The 16,490-nt window shown below is 58.1% G+C and overlaps 1 protein-coding gene across 2 annotated transcripts in view; it reads left to right on the forward strand.

The window, feature by feature from the left end:
* SPSB1 (splA/ryanodine receptor domain and SOCS box containing 1) overlaps positions 1-16,490 on the forward strand; it is a 67,403-nt gene that overhangs the window by 45,687 nt on the left and 5,226 nt on the right. For both annotated transcript variants that reach the window (XM_023258077.2, XM_019836102.3), the window contains exon 2: positions 9,040-9,882. In XM_023258077.2, coding sequence (XP_023113845.1) covers positions 9,189-9,882 — 694 coding nt within the window. In that variant the 5' untranslated portion in view covers positions 9,040-9,188. The remainder of the gene's footprint in view (positions 1-9,039; positions 9,883-16,490) is intronic.

Here is a 16,490-nt window from a genome sequence, read left to right on the forward strand (position 1 = left end):
ATTGAGATTTCTATTGTTTGTTTGTTTGTTTTGAGACAGAGAGCAGGAGCAGGGAAGGGGCAGAGAGAGAGAGAGAGTCCCAAGCGGGCTCCACGCCGTCAAGCGTGGAGCCGGCCCAACCTGGGGCTCGCAGAACCGCGAGATCACGACCTGAGCTGAAACCAAGAGCCGGTCGCTTAACTGACGGGGCCACCGGGGCGCCCCTCTGGACTGCGATTTCTGATGAGCATGTGTACCATTTAAAAGATCTCCCATCAAGACTGAACACGCGGTTTTTAAAAATCCTTGTGAATCTCAGCCTGGCGGTTCTCCTTTCACATGGATTTGAGGTTCTAAAATGTTGAGCTGTCGTCCCTTTGAACCAGCAGTGTCCTGATGTTGCCGGGGGCTCCTTAGAATGCAGACCGCTGGACCGCCAGCCCCTGATTCAGTGGGTCGGGGATGGGAGGCCAGGCATTCGCTTCTCCCGGCAGGTGATGAAGGGGTCGGGGGACCCCACTTGGAGGAGCACTCCTGTGAGCATCATCCAGGAGAACAGCCTCTTCTTCCCGGAGAAAGTTTTTGGGACCTCGACCGCTGCTCTGGACTCGGGGAGTTTATGCTTGGAGTTTTTGAGGTGGTTCATCCACAGACAGCCTTTCCCCTGGGCTCCCGCGGGCTGTCCCCGTGGCCTAAGCTCTCTGCCCGGCTTCCCGCTCCCTGTGTGGAGGGCACCAGGCAGGTGCCATCTGATGGTTGCCCAGCCCCCACTACGGGCTCCGTTCCCACTGCCTCTCAAAGGCTCTTCGGCCACTGTCTCGGCAAACTTCTGACGAGGTGGCCGTGGGTCATCGTGTGTCACCGAGGTCCCTCCAAGAACAGGGGCTCTCATCTGAACGGAGTGCAGGCGCTTGCCGTCACAACCTTGATTGGGTGCAGCCGTGGCTCTTTATTTTAATTTTCAGTCTCTGTATGAATGTAGTGCCGATTTCCCAGGGGCAGGGTTCAACTGACATGAGCCCTTTCTGAAAGTGCCGTGAGTAATTTGGGTCCTTCCGTAGGTGTTTACAGCAGGTGCATTCTTGGTCTTTTGAGGTCAGAGGCTAGAGCTCTGGACCATGCGGGCTTTTCTCTCCAAAGTCACCCGTCAGAACTTTCCAGAAGGGACCGATACGTTTTGTTGGTTCTAGGGGCAGAGACTTCACGTTTATATCCCCGCTTGAGAAGAACACGGCTCTCTCCTGGGTGTTCCGGGGGATCTCTCCTCAAAGGGGCAGGTGGAATGGGGGGGTGGGGGGGTGCGGGGGACCGTTGCCGCGCGGCCTTATCCTGCTGGTGGGAACCCCTCTGCCAGGGGCCCCGTGGCCAGGCTCGCACGGAGCACGCCCCGAGCGCGCTCACCACCAAAGCGTGTCCCCGAGTCCTGGCTCACGGGAGCGTGAAACCCTAACTGACAGGCAGAGCCGGACAGCAAGTCAACAAGCTGCAAAGTTGTCTGAAAGAATCACAGACCGCTCAGGGCGTGCCTCTCTTGCAAAACTCTGGGCTGCAGACACCGATGTGTGAGGTGGGGAGGCGGAGGGAGGGGGTTTATTTGATCTTCAGGTGAAAGGAGGCTTTATAAATGGGTCACCTTGTTCCGTAGCCTGCATTTCATTCTTTCCCCATCTTGGGTCAAGACAATGGTTTTACTGTTCTGGGGTCAATCGGACAAGCTGAGGGGGACTTGAGTTAAAAGGAGGTGAGTGTGTGACTGCCACTCTTCTCCCCGGCGGCCCTCCTGGGTGTGTGCCCTCCCTCCTCCCCCACCCCATCCATTTGTCACCGGTCACCTTGGATGTGTCTCCATCAGAGCGGTCCCTCCGCCCATTCAACAGACTTTGCCTCAAACCACAAAACAAAGGGATGATTTTTAGGAGAGCTCGTATGGGTCCAGGGGAGACAGGAGCCACCCCATTTTTACTGGGCAATTTCAAATTATGAGTTAGAAACCGTGCCACTGGAAATCCTGGGAGCAACCACTGTGGAAATAACGTCCCTCTTTGGGACGGCCCCCTGGGCTGTTCCCGGTGATTCTCGCCCTCCTCCCGATTCTGGATCCTTCCTGTGCGTCTTCCCGGCTGAATTAAACATTTATCCTGTGCCCGCTTTAGAAGTGACACACACGTGGAGAGCCTTCAGGAGTTACTTTGGGAAACAACTCCTCTGTGGAAGTGTAAAGCCAGTATTCTTTTCCAGCCTTCGTTCGTTTCCGTGTGCTTAAAAATCATTCCGTTACCCAAGTAATACGCGCACCACACAAAAAAAGTCAGTGCAAAAAGTGTTCACGGTGAATGCATCGTTCCTTCCACCCCGCCCCCCTCCAGGGTTAACCGTTGCGAAAGCTTTGGTGTTTATTCATTTTAGACCTTTCTCTGTGCCTGCCCACAGATAAACATGTGCAGATAGAATCTTCTTCAATTCCGTTCTTACAGAAATAGGATCCCGTCCTGCGTCTTGTTCTCCATGGAACGGCGTCACGTGAGGTTTTGTAGAAGTCAGCCGTCCGAGGGGCTGTCTGCTCCTCTCCAAGGCCGGGGGCGTCGTAGGGCCGTGAGCGTCTCTGTCCCCGTGTCCCCGTGCAGGGCTCTCGGGTTCCGTAGGCAAGATCCTGGGAGAGCAGCTGGCGGGTGATTGCTGGGTGTCGTACGTCTGGATGGCGGCCGCCACGTGGCCCCACGTGCCCAGGTGCGTGTTTCGGACGCACCCCCGTGCCTATGCGTGGGTGGCTTTCCCCCACATTCTCTCTAGACCACCGCAAGCTTTTAAACCCTGTGCATCCCGCATGGCTCCCTGAAGTGGGATGCTTTGGCCCCTTAGAGGGTCTGAGAGGCGTCCCCTTTTGCAGTGGATGAGCTGGCTTTTGACCCATCGAAGATGATGTGTGCGTAGCATTAGTGGGGGCGAGTTGGGGGGCGGGGTTCAGGAGAGGGAAAGGGGTCTCCCCAAGTCAAACCATAGGGCTCGGCGACATCTGGCCTGACAGCAGGCACTCGCCCTCTGTGCCCCACCCCCAACCCCCACCCCTGGCCCCAGAGCCTTTAATCTCGTGCACGCGATTGTTAAGTAAATGCAGAGTCTTAAAGCTTCTGAGGTGTGTTTGCTCATGCCCCTCTGTGTCCCTCTTCTGGGAAAGACGAGGCAGTTTACAGGGCCAGTGTCCCTGCCCCTTGGCTGTGATTCCTGCTTCCCTCCCACTGTGCGCTCCTCTGTGACGCCCCCAGGCAGCCCTCCAGTGCACCAGACAGAACCAGGTGCTTGGCTTTGATGTTGGGGGCGGGTCCTCCCCCCTTTGTCCCCCACCCCCACCCCGCCTTGGCATACTGGGGCCAGTGCTGTGCCAGGTTGGTGAGTGGGAGGAGGGCCCCGGCTGAGCAGAGGGAAGTGGAGCGTGAAGACTGAGGCCCCAGGAGCACCCTCGGTCTCAGGGACGGCGCCACAGCCGCTCATCAGCGTGGGCGAACTTGACCACGAGGTCAAGGTCCCCGACAAGGGAGACGTGGTGGGGTGGGCGCCTCGCCTGCTGTTCCAGGTGAGAAAGCCGTCCACGCGGCCTTTCCTGGACCCCCTCCAGTGACTTGTACCACACGGGGCCCCGTGCCAGCCGCGGCTCGAGAACGTGACCCCACAGGAGGTGCAGCTCTGTGTTAGGACTTGCACGCTCTCTGCCCGTTGTGTGAAGGGGGCCCTTTCCCTCGCGGGCTTTCCGACCCACCCTTTTGTGGTTAGTTTTCTCCTCTCACCCTGTTTGATCTTTAATCTGATTTTATCTGTCGAAAAAAATGTCGCCAGGAGCTCCCAACCCAGAATGACTTGTCGACTCCCCGGAACCGGCAAGAGGGACGGTCCGACGGTCAGAGCTCCTTTGGACATATTTTACTTTGCTTCCACTGAAGTGCGCGTGCGCACACACGCGTGTTTCTAGGTGCGCGTGCATTCTTGCTCCTGGTTCAGAGAGCCATCCTGCTGCTGTATCTGTGCCCGTTACAAGGGCAACACCCCACCCACCAAAACCACAGATCCCCGCCCCCCCCCCCCAGGTCACCCTGGAGTCCTGCTCACCCCTGCTCCAGGCGTGTCTTTGATCTTGGGGAAGAAGCAGGGACTGAGGACAGCGGGGACAGTATGTTACTTGGGCAATCAGAGGCTGGTGGGGCGGGAGGGGTGCAAACGAGGAATTTGTCTTGAGAGCTGGTTCGCGACGGTCTTGAGTAGTCTTGGGGACCCCGTGTCCGGTGCTTTTTGTTTTTAATTGATTAATTTATCCTGAGAGAGACAGAGACAGTGTGAGTGCGGGAGGGGCCTAGAGAGCCGGGGAGAGAGAATCCCAAGCAGGTTCCGCGCTGCCAGCTACAGAGCCCGATGCGGGGCTCGAACTCGTGAAACCGTGAGATCGTGACCTGAGCCGAAACCGGGAGTCGGACGCTTAACCGACTGAGCCGCCCAGGCGCCCCCGTGTGTACGAGCTTTGTGAACGAGAACCCCGCAGAGAGAGTGAAGGAGCCGCAGCCCAGCACCGCTTTTCATTAGCCCCGGTCGATGCCGTGTGTGTGACCAGTGGGTGGTGGCAATGGCCGCGGGCCGGCTCTGTCCTCGGCCTCTCTTGTTCCAGCCCGGTAGGTCGACACACGGCCACACCTGCTGCAGCTTTATTTCTCCCCCAGGGGGACAAGGTCTGGGTCCTCCCAATGCGTGGAGACTCACTAGGGACTCGCTGGGCCATTCCAGGCCCTGACACTCCCGTGACGACTTTAGGCCCTGAAAGGCCCGGACATCCGCGTTTGCCTCTCAGAAGGCAGGAGAGGGGACTGGTCCCAGAGCTGGGGCCTGTACAGCTTCTGGTTCCTCCCTGAAGTTTGGCATCCCCTGCCGACTCCTTGGCCCAGTGTTAGCGATGGCTGCACAGGCCAAGCCGGTGCCTCTGTTACTCCGTGCCCTCCCCAGCCCCCCAGAACCTCGTCCAGGCATTTTGGAAATAACGTCAGCAGTTGGCATGGGTTTAGGATGGAGGTGAGCAAACCGTGGCCTCGGGCCAAATCTGGCCCACTGTTTTTTGGCAATAAAGTTTTATTGGAACATGGCCACGCCCGTTCATTTACATATCCTCTGAAAAGGCTAGAATATTTGCGATCTGGCCCCTCACAGAACAAGTTTGCCAACCCCTGGCTTAGAAGGGACGTTAGGGGCGCCTGGGTGGCTCAGTCGGTTGGGCGTCTGACTTCAGCTCAGGTCATGATCTCGCGGTTTGTGGGTTCGAGCCCCGCATCGGGCTCTGTGCTGACAGCTCCGAGCCTGGAGCCGCTTCGGATTCTGTGTCTCCTGTCTCTGCCCGTCCCATGCTCATGCTCTGTCTCTCTCTGTCTCTAATAATAAATAAAAGTAAAAAAAAAAAAGGGGGGGGGTGAGGGGGATGTTAAATTTGATTTGCTCAACATTCCAGACACCTGGGTCTTGGCTCAAGGCCAACGTCCATCATAGGACCAAGTGCAGTGACCAAGAAAATGGATAACAGGGATCTTTGTTCAGGGTGCAGAGCACAGCCTGGAACGTAAAAATAAAAACAAAAGCAGAAGTGAAAATGCCAGTTGTACTGGGTCCTCTCTGGAACATTGTCTCTGTTGAGGAGAGGTGAGCTTGGGACACCCCTGTCCCAGGAGCAAACAGAGCCTCGGAAAAGCTAAGGGCGAGTCCTAGGCAGTGGCCCGAGGTGCGTGAGTCACCACCCCCCCCCCCCCCCCCCCCCCCCCCCCCCCCGCCCAGGACTGGAAGCCCCAGGGGCAGCGCTGATGGGAGCAGAGTAGGGAAGTGCACGTTGGGGGCGGAGAACCTTACTGGCTCTTCCCAAGAAGGGGCTAGTGGAGTTTCTGGAGACCCCCAGAAGGGCAGATCTCTGCGGCCACATTTAAAAATGGAAGGAAAGGGAGGCAAGGAGGTGGCTAGGCGTGGACAGCATGAGGTCTACAAGAAGGAAGTGTCAACTTGGACCATAGCCTGGACACGGGGTGGGGGCAGGCAGGTGACGGGTGAATCAAGAATGGCTCCAGGGTTGCTATGGTGGTTGACCACCTGGGGGTGACCCAGAAGACGGGCTGGCCCAGAGGCAGCAGAGCGGGTGGGCCACGTCCCCTGGGCGGGAGCCACCCCGCGGTGCCGCAGACAATTTACCCTGCCCCTCTTCCTCCCAGAGACTCCCGCTGCTCGAGGTCACGCGGTCCGGGGGCCCGAAAGGACCCTCCCTCTTGGACGGTGCCCTGGGTTGCTGGCCCGGGAGGGTGGGAGCTTAGCACAAGGGCCGCGCACACGGACTTTGCCGGCAGGCCGTGGAATCTCAGAGCGGGGTTGACTGACCTGAACGGGTCGCCCCCTGCCACTGCGAGCTTATGCCGTCTTTTCTGTTGGCTGGCTCTGAGGCCGGCCTGACGCTGTGGCCGCCAGATCCCCTCCCACGTACATCTTCTGCCTTCCACTTCGGCCCTCCGTCTTCGGCGGAGATGAGGTGCGAGGCCCCTTGTCTAGCCCAGAGGTTGGCCGAGCTCGGCCAAGAATAGGGACCAGCTTATTCTCATAAAGTTTTATTGGAACTCAGCCATGCTCGTGTATCAACGCACCGTCTGGGGCTGCTTTCACGCCACAAGGCAGAGCTGAGTAGTTATCAGAGGCTGCCTGGCCGCAGAGCCTAAAACTTTTACTGTCTAGCCCTTTATCCGAGAAGTTTGCTGATCCCCGGTCTCGCTGAAGCAGGAGTTATATGTGTGCAGGCCCCGGCTCACAGGCCTGAGAACTCCCTTCCTCTCTCCCTTTGTCACCCCCCCATCCCTTCCCCAGCTCCACCCCTGACTTGTGCCAGCTCTCCCCACCTCCCCCGTGCTCCATTTCCACCCGTTTCTCTCCAGGTAGTTTATTATTTTTCTACGGTTTATTTATTTTGAGAGAGGGAGCGAGAGCAGGGGAGGGGCAGAGAGAGGAGAGAGGGAGAATCCCAAGCAGTTCCCGCGCTGCCGGTGCAGAGCCGACATGGGGCTCGAACTCACGAACCGTGAGATCACGACCTGAGCCGAAATCAGGAGTCAGGACGCTTAACCGACTGAGCCACCCAGGAGTCCGTCTCTCCAAGTAGTTGAAGTTAATGTGTTGGAGGGACTTCTCCCCGCCACGTTTCTCTCCCGCATGCTCTGCCTGCCCGGTGTCTCCCCTGACCCCCAGCCCCTTCCTCACTCCCCCACCTGTGCCCGGCATGGGAACGCTGAGGTGCTGGGATGGATCCCACCAAAGGGCCATGGCCGTTGTGCTCCAGGAAGCCGTGAAATGAGTTCTCTGAGGAAGTCGGCTCCCTCCCGTCCTCCAGAGGGCTGACTGGGGTCCCCACCAGCGTCCTGCACAGGGAGGCCACTGCGCACCAGCCAGAGGGAGGCGCCCAGGCAGAGATGGATTGGGTGCTTCCGACTTGGAGAACTGCCCCGGACCAGCTCAGGAAAATACTCGAATGGAGTCTGGGGAGACATGGAAGAGGGGGTTCAGGGAAGGCTGCAGCCTGGTGGGCCCCGGTCTCTGCAATGACCAGGACCATGTTTGCACCCCCAAACCCTGGCTCTCTCTACCCCCACCCCCACACAGCCTGGCAAGCAGGTGCCAAACCCTCCGCGGGACCACAGGCGAGTCCTGGGGGTTTCGATGGCTCTCAGGACTCAATGGGCCTGAAAGCTTGAAACTGGGGGATCCGGGACATCAGGTCACGATATCCACAGAACTTTCCAGAACGAGGGTGGCCCTCTGGCTGCAGAGGGACACCTCTGCTTTATACCAGCTTTGCATACCTTCGACACAAGAAGTCCTAGCCTGTCTCTGAAGAAATGACCATGCGTCGGGGAGCAATCAAGCCTTCCATTCCACACCAGAAAGGGGAGGGCGAGAAGCTTGGTGTGCTCGCTGAGATAAGGGGGTCGGGTCCAAGTGTTCCCACACAGGGACATTTGCTCTGCCGAGAGCCAGCCTCCTAGAAGCCAGGTCACCCTGAAGACGTGGTCCCAGGGGAGGGAGGCAACTCCGGGCTTGCTGGAAGGCCCAGGAGAGACAGCAGGCCCACTGCGGATGGCCCCCACCCGCCCCACCTCCTGGCCCTGCCGGCCCCCGGGCACCCACGTGTCATGCGCTCCTCCTTGGTCGTAACCCTCCTGGTACTGCCAGCCGAGCGGACGGGACAGCTGCAGTGAGGTCTCTCCTCCAACCCCATGACACGGTGAAGTCTTGGAGTCGGGCTTCCTCCCCAGATGGGCTGTTGGGACCCAAGGGGCCAAACACCGGCTACTCGTTGAAGGGTGTGGGTGGGGGAAAAGTGACGGTCCTCTAAGTGTTGGTCCAGAACTACCTGGGGGTGGGGGGCGAGAGTCTTCATTCTCACCTGACCGGGGGCCATGAGAAGAGTGTCACTGGTGGCCGCGGCCCAGGAGGGACACAGGACTTGCTGGGGAGGTCGCTGCAGCCTCAGGGACCAGCAGGCCGGGAGGGGGGCTTTCCGCCTACGCCCGGGTCGCCTCCCCTAGCGCAAACCCCTGCAAACAACTGTGCTAGAAAAGAGGAGGTGCTGGGAAATGGAGTCTGGAAGCTTCCGCTGCCTGTCGGGGCTTCACTTTCCCTGCAGACAGCAGGGAAGGGACACAAGCCTCCCTTTGCTTTGCCCAAGGAAGATGCCCACTGCCCCAGGGCTGGTTTCAGGATCCCTGCCAACTTGGCCTTCCGCCCTGGGAAACCGTGATGAGGCATTTGGAGAGTGTCGTGTAGCCGACACCATCGAGCATGGTGCCCGGTCCCCAGGCCCGCGTCCCCATGCTGGCCGCTGGTGAACAGCCCCTCTGCTTCCTGGTGGTGTAGTCATGGGGCCAGAGCCCGCATCAGGTGTACTGGGAGCACAGAGGCCAGGTGGCTGGGACGTGTCCGCGTGGGTAGCCTTGTGCTCCTGGTTTCCGGGTTCCCCTTCTTCCCACACGCCCTGCTCACCCCGCTCTTTCTCTCTCCATCCGACAGGCAACACTGAGCGCGCCGCAGTCCACAGAGGCCGCCTGGAAACCTTCCTTGGGACGTCTGTCTGGGCCTCATTGGAAAACTGGACGGGAGACCCCACGATTGATGAGTTTGCCTTGGGAGTCGGTGCAAAGGTGAAACCAAAGGCGATCATGGGTCAGAAGGTCACCGGAGGCATCAAGACTGTGGACATGAGGGACCCCACGTACCGGCCCTTGAAGCAGGAGCTCCAGGGCCTGGACTACTGCAAGCCCACCCGCCTGGACCTGTTACTGGACATGCCCCCCGTGTCCTACGACATCCAGCTGCTCCACTCGTGGAACAACAACGACCGATCGCTCAACGTCTTCGTGAAGGAGGACGACAAGCTGATCTTTCACCGGCATCCGGTGGCCCAGAGCACGGACGCCATCAGGGGCAAAGTCGGGTACACGCGTGGGCTGCACGTGTGGCAGATCACGTGGGCCATGAGGCAGCGGGGCACGCACGCCGTGGTGGGGGTGGCGACGGCGGACGCCCCCCTGCACTCCGTTGGGTACACGACTCTCGTGGGGAATAACCACGAGTCCTGGGGCTGGGACTTGGGGCGCAACCGGCTCTATCACGATGGCAAAAACCAGCCGAGCAAAACGTACCCGGCCTTTTTGGAGCCGGATGAGACATTTATTGTCCCTGACTCTTTCCTTGTGGCCTTGGACATGGATGACGGGACTCTGAGCTTCATTGTGGACGGACAGTACATGGGAGTGGCTTTTCGAGGACTCAAGGGCAAAAAACTGTATCCTGTAGTGAGTGCCGTCTGGGGCCACTGTGAGATCCGCATGCGCTACTTGAACGGCCTTGACCGTAAGTGTCCTCTGTGCTGTCCAGTGTGGCAGCATTCCTGGATTTCTTGTGTCCCCGGGATCCTGGCTGGGCCCGGCCAAAAGTTCACAGTCATTGGAACTAAATTGTCTTTACGTAGACATCCCAGCATATTCAGATCCTCGGAGGTCACTCTTGCCTTCCTCTGCTTAAATGAAGAATTCTAGCTGGAGTCGGCCAGATTACCTGATAGCACCTCGTGGATGGATGGATGGATGGATGGATGGATGAGTAGATGAGTGGATGGATGAGTGGATGGATGGGTGGATGAATGAGTGGATGGATGGGTGGTTGGGTGGATGGATGGATGGGTGGTTGGGTGGATGGATGGATGGATGATGGATGGGTGGATGAATGAACGAGTGGATGGATGGGTGGATGGGTGGGTGAATGGATGGATGGGTGGTTGGATAGATGGATGATGGATGGGTAGAGGGATGAATGAGTGGATGGATGGGTGGATGGGTGGGTAGATGGATGGATAATGGATGATGGATGGGTGGATGGATGATGGATGGGTGGTTGGATGGGTGGATGGATGATGGTTGGTTGGGTGGGTGGATGGATGGGTGGTTGGATGGATGGATGGATGGATGATGGATGGGTGGATGGATGAATGAGTGAATGGATGGGTAGATAGGTGGGTGGATGGATGGATGGGTGGTTGGATGGATGGATGATGGATGGGTGGATGGATGAATGAGTGGATGGATGGGTGGTTGGATGGATGGGTGGTTGGATGGATGGATGATGGATGGGTGGAGGGATAAATGAGTGGATGGATGGGTGGATGGGTGGATAGATGGATGGGTGGATGGATGATGGATAGGTGGGTGGATGAATGGATGGATGGGTGGGTGGATGGATGGATGGATGGATGAGTGAATGGATGGATGGATGGATGGATGGATGGATGGATAAATGGATGAGTGGATGGTTGGATGAATGGATGGATGCATGCATGCATGAATACATGCTCTTTTTTTCTGGTTGGTCTGTCTCCAATTTTGATCTGCAGTTGACCAAAATCTGTCATAGTAACTGGGGGTTTATTATTGAGCTGGGGTTTGCAGTCTTCGGAGTATGAGGACCTCTTACAGAAATGAAAACCAATGTTCTCTGTTGCTCATTAAACAGGTGTAGGGTCACTCTCTTCTGGTGCTGGAGTCTTCTGAGTTGGCTCCTTTGGGACATAGTCCCCTGGAGGGATTTGTTCAGTCAGGATGTCAGGAGGCCTTTGGGGGAGGATCATGTGGATTAGAAGGAGGCTGAATCAGCAGTGATTCCCACAGGTCCTTTGGAAAAGGTAGTGGCCTTTCTCAGACCACATGTTAAATAGCCCACATGTGGCCACACTGTCCTCCTGGCTTAGGAAGTAGAGGGTTCCGTGGGTGGCTTTGTGGCTGGGACCCCATGGTGGCAGGAGGTCCCAGAGTTCCAGAACTGTCCATCCCATGCTTGGCCCTCCCTCTTTCATGGGTCCCTTCTACCATCTGCAAACCCCACCTTGGAAAGGGGGCGATACAGAAAGCTTTGCCTGCCCATGTGCTGACCATTTTTAAGGGGCAGGTTTGGCCTGGCACCCCGAGATCTAACCCCACCCTTAGGCCAGGTGAGCAGTCGGGGAAGCCCCTGCTGGGGTCAGAAGCACAAACGCTGACTCTGGTCGTGCTGCCTCCAAACCTTCAGCTTCTCCCATGTCCCTTCCCTACTTCAGCCTTGGAAGATACCAGAGAAAATATCCGGGGACATAAGGCAGAGGGAAGTTTTAAACACTTCTCTTTGGAAGTCTCCACCGCCTCTTTCCCTCGCTCCTTGCCCCTGGCTTTGGCTGGGTGATGGCAATGAACTCACCTGTGCAACCCAGTACCCCTAGGTCACGGGACTCTTGGCAGAAGCAGTCAGGTGTGCATCCAGCAGGTAACCTCCCCCCAGGATGTTATCTCAGACCTGGTCTAGGGAACCAGGAGAGCAAGTTCTGTGAGTCTGTCTCCCCAGGTGATGGTAGTAGAAAGTCTACAGCCACATCTGCCCTGGGCCGGGAAAGACAGGGATTGGGAGAACCAGGCACATCCTGCCCAGGACCTAGGATCTCAGGAGCCCTGGCCCTGGCAGAAGAATGACCACAGCCCCAGATCGTTTCATGCCCATTCTGTGCAGCCAGACAGATGAATGAATTGCTGGGCCCCCTGTGTTGTCACCAGGCCACTGGGGCTATTGGTCTCCATAAAGCTGTCCAGCCCCCGGTGCCCTCCAGGAACAGGTCCATCAGTGTTGTGTGTTTGCAGGGCTCCACTGTTCCCGTGGCCAGCTCTAATACAGAACACAGACCCCTGAGTGGCCCGGAGGGGACTGGCCTGTTCACCCTGGCAAGTCAGGGCACACTCGGCCCGAACTGTTCCTCTGCGGAGTCAGGGCGAGGCCCAAAACAGTCCTGGAGGCCCAGACGGGCGTCTTGTAAAGGGGATGCCCTGTCGGCTCTGCCTCAGGTGGGAAGTCGGATGCTTCTGTAACTTTTCTTGTTGGGGAAATGTACAGGGCTTGAGGGGAGTGGGGAGCGGGCATTGGAATGTGTTGTTAAGAGTTGCACTTGTGAGCCGGGTCTCGGGTGGAGACCCCCAAGTACCAGGTGGCTGGAGCCTACCTTGGGTTCTCTTGACTAATGATGAGCACCCCTCCCTCCCCTGAAATGCCATGCTGTAGCCAAAGCCAAGTTTGCCTCCCCGATGGGCAGTGAAGACCATTTCTGGGACATCCAGGACGCAGCAAGGAAAGGGTTTACTCGAGAGGCAGTCAGACGAGGAGACGGGAGGGCAGGCCTCAAATCCGCCTCCCTGAAGGGAGAGTCAGGGAAATTTAAAGGCAAGAGGAAAAGGTCCGAGTAAAAAGTTGAGCCGGCTTGTGAGTGTGCAGCTGCGATCAGTCCCACGAACTCTTTGGTTCCTGGGTTTCGGTGCCAGGCAATATCCGGACGCCCTTTTGCCTTCTCGGCTCCCCCAGCCCCAGTCCGTCATGAACGGGCCCCATTCTGCACAACCAGTTGACTTTGGAGGATGCAGATAGGAAGACCCATGAGGCTGGTACAACGCCAACAGCCGGATGCACACACACAGGATAGGATAAGTGCCAGCCTCGGCCCGCTCACCCACACCTCGGTTCCGTACCGACAGAGCACCTCACACTCTCCTTCTAGGGAAGGACCACTCTGGCTGCTGCGTAGAAATGAACGGTGGAGGCGAGAGTGGCCCCTGGGAGGCCAGGGACGAGCCATGACAGTTGTCCAGGGGAAAGGGGACCGGGGCTTGGGCCAGAGTAAGGAAGTTGAGCTTGAGGTGCTCACTGCACATATCTAGATGGCTCTGCCAGTCTAGACAGTCGGTGGGACGGTCATCCGCGGCCGGACGGTGTGTGACGCTGGGACCCCGGGTTGAGCTCACCCAGGGAGTGAGCGGGCAGGGCCGAGGCGGAGCCCTGGGGCGCGTCAGTGTTGCGGGGTCAGGTGGACGGAGGGGTGAGGAGGCGGAGTGGCCGTGGGGCTTGGGAGGTGAGTGGTATTCTGGACAACAAGTGAAGGAAGGACTTGAGGAAGGACGAGGTCCAGTATGGTGACGGCGGAGAATTGTCCATCAGCTTTGGCAACAAGGCCATCACCGGTGACCTTGACAGAAGTCGTCAGGGTTGGGGTGGGGGGAGGCTCAGAAGAGGAGCAGGAAGGGCGGTGTGTTCAGTTCCTTGGGCTGTTGGAGTAAATGACCACCAACCGGGTGCTTAAACCAACAGAATGTAATCTCTCACAGTTCTAGAGGCCAGATGTCCAAAATCAAGGTGCCCAGGGTTGGGTCTTCCAAGGAGAACCCTGCCTCCTGGCTTCCGCTGGTTGATGACTGTCCTCGCTGTGGACGCATCACTCCATCTCTGCCTCCGTCATCACATGGCCTCATTTTATTGGGACACCAGCCATTGGATTCAGGGCCCCCCCCCCACTCCGGCATGACCTTATCTTAGCTAATTACATCTGCAAAGATGCTGTTTCCAAGAGGGTCACATTCTGAGGATCCAAGTGGTTCTGAATTGGGGGTGGGGGGGGGACACTATTCCACCCACTGTAGATGTGGAGGCGGCAATTCCAGACCATTCCCATGAGACCCCCGTGCTACCTGCCACCTGAGGGGAAGGTGAGACTGCACTCAGATGGGGTGCTCATGGGGCGAGGTCAAAGGGCGCCTGTGTCTTCTGCCAGGAGGGTTTGCTTTGCCGTCCAAGGCAGCTGAGGAAGGGAGACTGTCATGGCAGCCCAGGTCCGTGGTCCATGGGGGGAGCGGAGTGTGATGGGCAGAAGGCCTAGCCAGAGCTGGCTAGATACCGTCTTCTCAGGGTCACAGCCTCTGGGGCGGTCTGACTTATTAGTCTGGGAAGTTGTCTGAGCCCTCCTTCCCCACCCACCCCACCCCGCCCAACGCCACCCCACCCCACCCCAGCCACCAGGTCCTGCCCTCAGCAGGGACCAGCGGTTTGCAGAGCCCGTCAGCCTAAGTCGCTAAGCGTGGCCGCCCTCCGTGCTCACCCGGCCCTCCTGCCCCTGGGTGACCTCCCCCACTGTCCAGCCGCCTCTGACCACAGCCCATTTGTTCTGACTCCTCCAGCCTTGAGACTTTCTGGGGCTGAAGCTGCAGCCAGAGGGACTGTAGTGTCACCCTTCCTCTTTCCTGGGGAGACAGGACCCAGCTTGTCCCCCCCCCCCGCCACACGCCCCCCCCCCCGGAGATGCAAAAATGAAAAGACTTACTTGCAAGCCGCAGACTGACCGTCCCCCAAGGGAGAGTCCCTGCCTCATGGGTCCTCCCTGCTCCCACTTAGCGTCTCCCACTAAGGAAGCATTTTCCCTGCGGTTCTAGCATTTTCAGAGTCTCGCTTTTACTGCTTCCGGATAAGTAAGTTTGGTGAGGTCTGTCGTGATTGTGGGTTTGGAGACGGCTCAGCTCTTTTCCTCAGGAGACTTTTGACTTGGTGACCTCCTCCTGGGGTCCTCCTGGCCTCCCTGGGTCCCCTCCCGGGGCGCCTCACCCGCTGGTGGCTCCCTCCCACATCTCCATTCCAGCTGGACTGCAGAGAAAAGCCCTAGTCAAGGATACTAATCACCCAACCTGCAAGAGTTTCCTTCTGGGGGAGAGAGACCACTTAGGAGGGAAGGGATTGTTCTAGATGCCCTGTCCCCCAAAACGCTGGTCACATGAGGACAACTGGCTCTCAGAGTCGGGGGAGCCGGGAACCAAAGGTGCCTCATTACCCAGCCAGGGGTCAGGCCTCCTTCCCTGGTGGCCAAGGACAAGGGGTTGGGGTTTTGTTTTGCCTCTGTTTGGTGAGACCTGCTTCACGTTAAGGAGAGGTGCCCACATGCCCTGGGATGGCCATCCTCCAGCCACGACTGTCTAGAATCCAGCTCACAGAGCATTTGCACTGGAAGCTGCTTGCAGTCACAGGGGCGGCCAAGGTGATGGGTGGGAATGGGAACGTGGCTGAATCAGGGGCACTTCCTGACGCGAGACGCTGTCCTTGACCTCCCAGACGCAGAGTTCGTCCATTTAGCCTGTGAGCTATCACAGCCCCGGGCTCTGGAGGCGTGAGCTGGGTTGCAGGAGAGCTCCCGGTCGGCGTGCTGGGCCGTGCGGGTTCAGATAGGCCACCAGGTATCCATTGCTCCTTGAAATGTGGAAGTTGGCGCATAAACCGTCCAGTTCCTCAACCTTCTGCTCCCACAAAAGCACCCGATTCACTTCCCGACTGGGCGCCCTCAGTGCCCGCCCCTCCCATTCATACAAACTATGTAAAGTTTGTGACGAGCCCCTCAGCTTCCTGGAGATGGGCAGAGCGGCCGACGCACCTTGCACGGTCATCAAATAAATAAACTCTTGCCTTCCCCGCCGGGCAGCTTCCTCGGTGGGATTTCACTGGGTACCTTACTTTGTGCGTGGAGCTCGAGGTGGAGCCCGCAGGCCCCCGTCAAAAGTGTTGAGGTGGGGAGGCCTTCCTGGGTTCTGTTAGTGACCAACTGAAATCAGGATGTATATTTTCCCCGGCCCGGTGCCCATCTCCCTCTCCGTGGCCAGTGCACTCCTGGTCTCTGCCCGGCCTTTGGAAAGCCATCAGACTGTGGCCCTGTGCATCGTCGTTGACCTCCTACAAGATCCAGGGGGGAATGACCTGTTTGTGCCCTCACGGTCCCCAAGAGTGGGCCCATCGGGGGATGCTCGGGTGACGGGTCCTAACGCATCACTGGCTCTGTCAGCTGCAGCTTCCGTAGCTGGTCCTTCAGACGAAGGACACATCCTTCTGGTTTCACAACCCCCATAACTGGATCATTCAGTGTGGTCCCAAGATGGTCAGGCAGAGGAGGCTCCCCCATATCACATAGTGCTTTCGGTGGGGGGGGGGGTGGAAGGAGGTAGACGTAGGTCCTCATCCATCTGGGTAAACTGCAGGGGACCGTTGGGAACTTCCTCCTCCCGTTGGCCTAGAGAGAGCCCGACTGCCGAATAGGCTGGACCTGGGTGTATGTTCACTTTCTAGCCCGTAGCTCTCCCCTCCCTGAG

Source organism: Felis catus, chromosome C1, assembly GCF_018350175.1.
Source record: "Felis catus isolate Fca126 chromosome C1, F.catus_Fca126_mat1.0, whole genome shotgun sequence".
NCBI lineage: Eukaryota > Metazoa > Chordata > Mammalia > Carnivora > Felidae > Felis > Felis catus.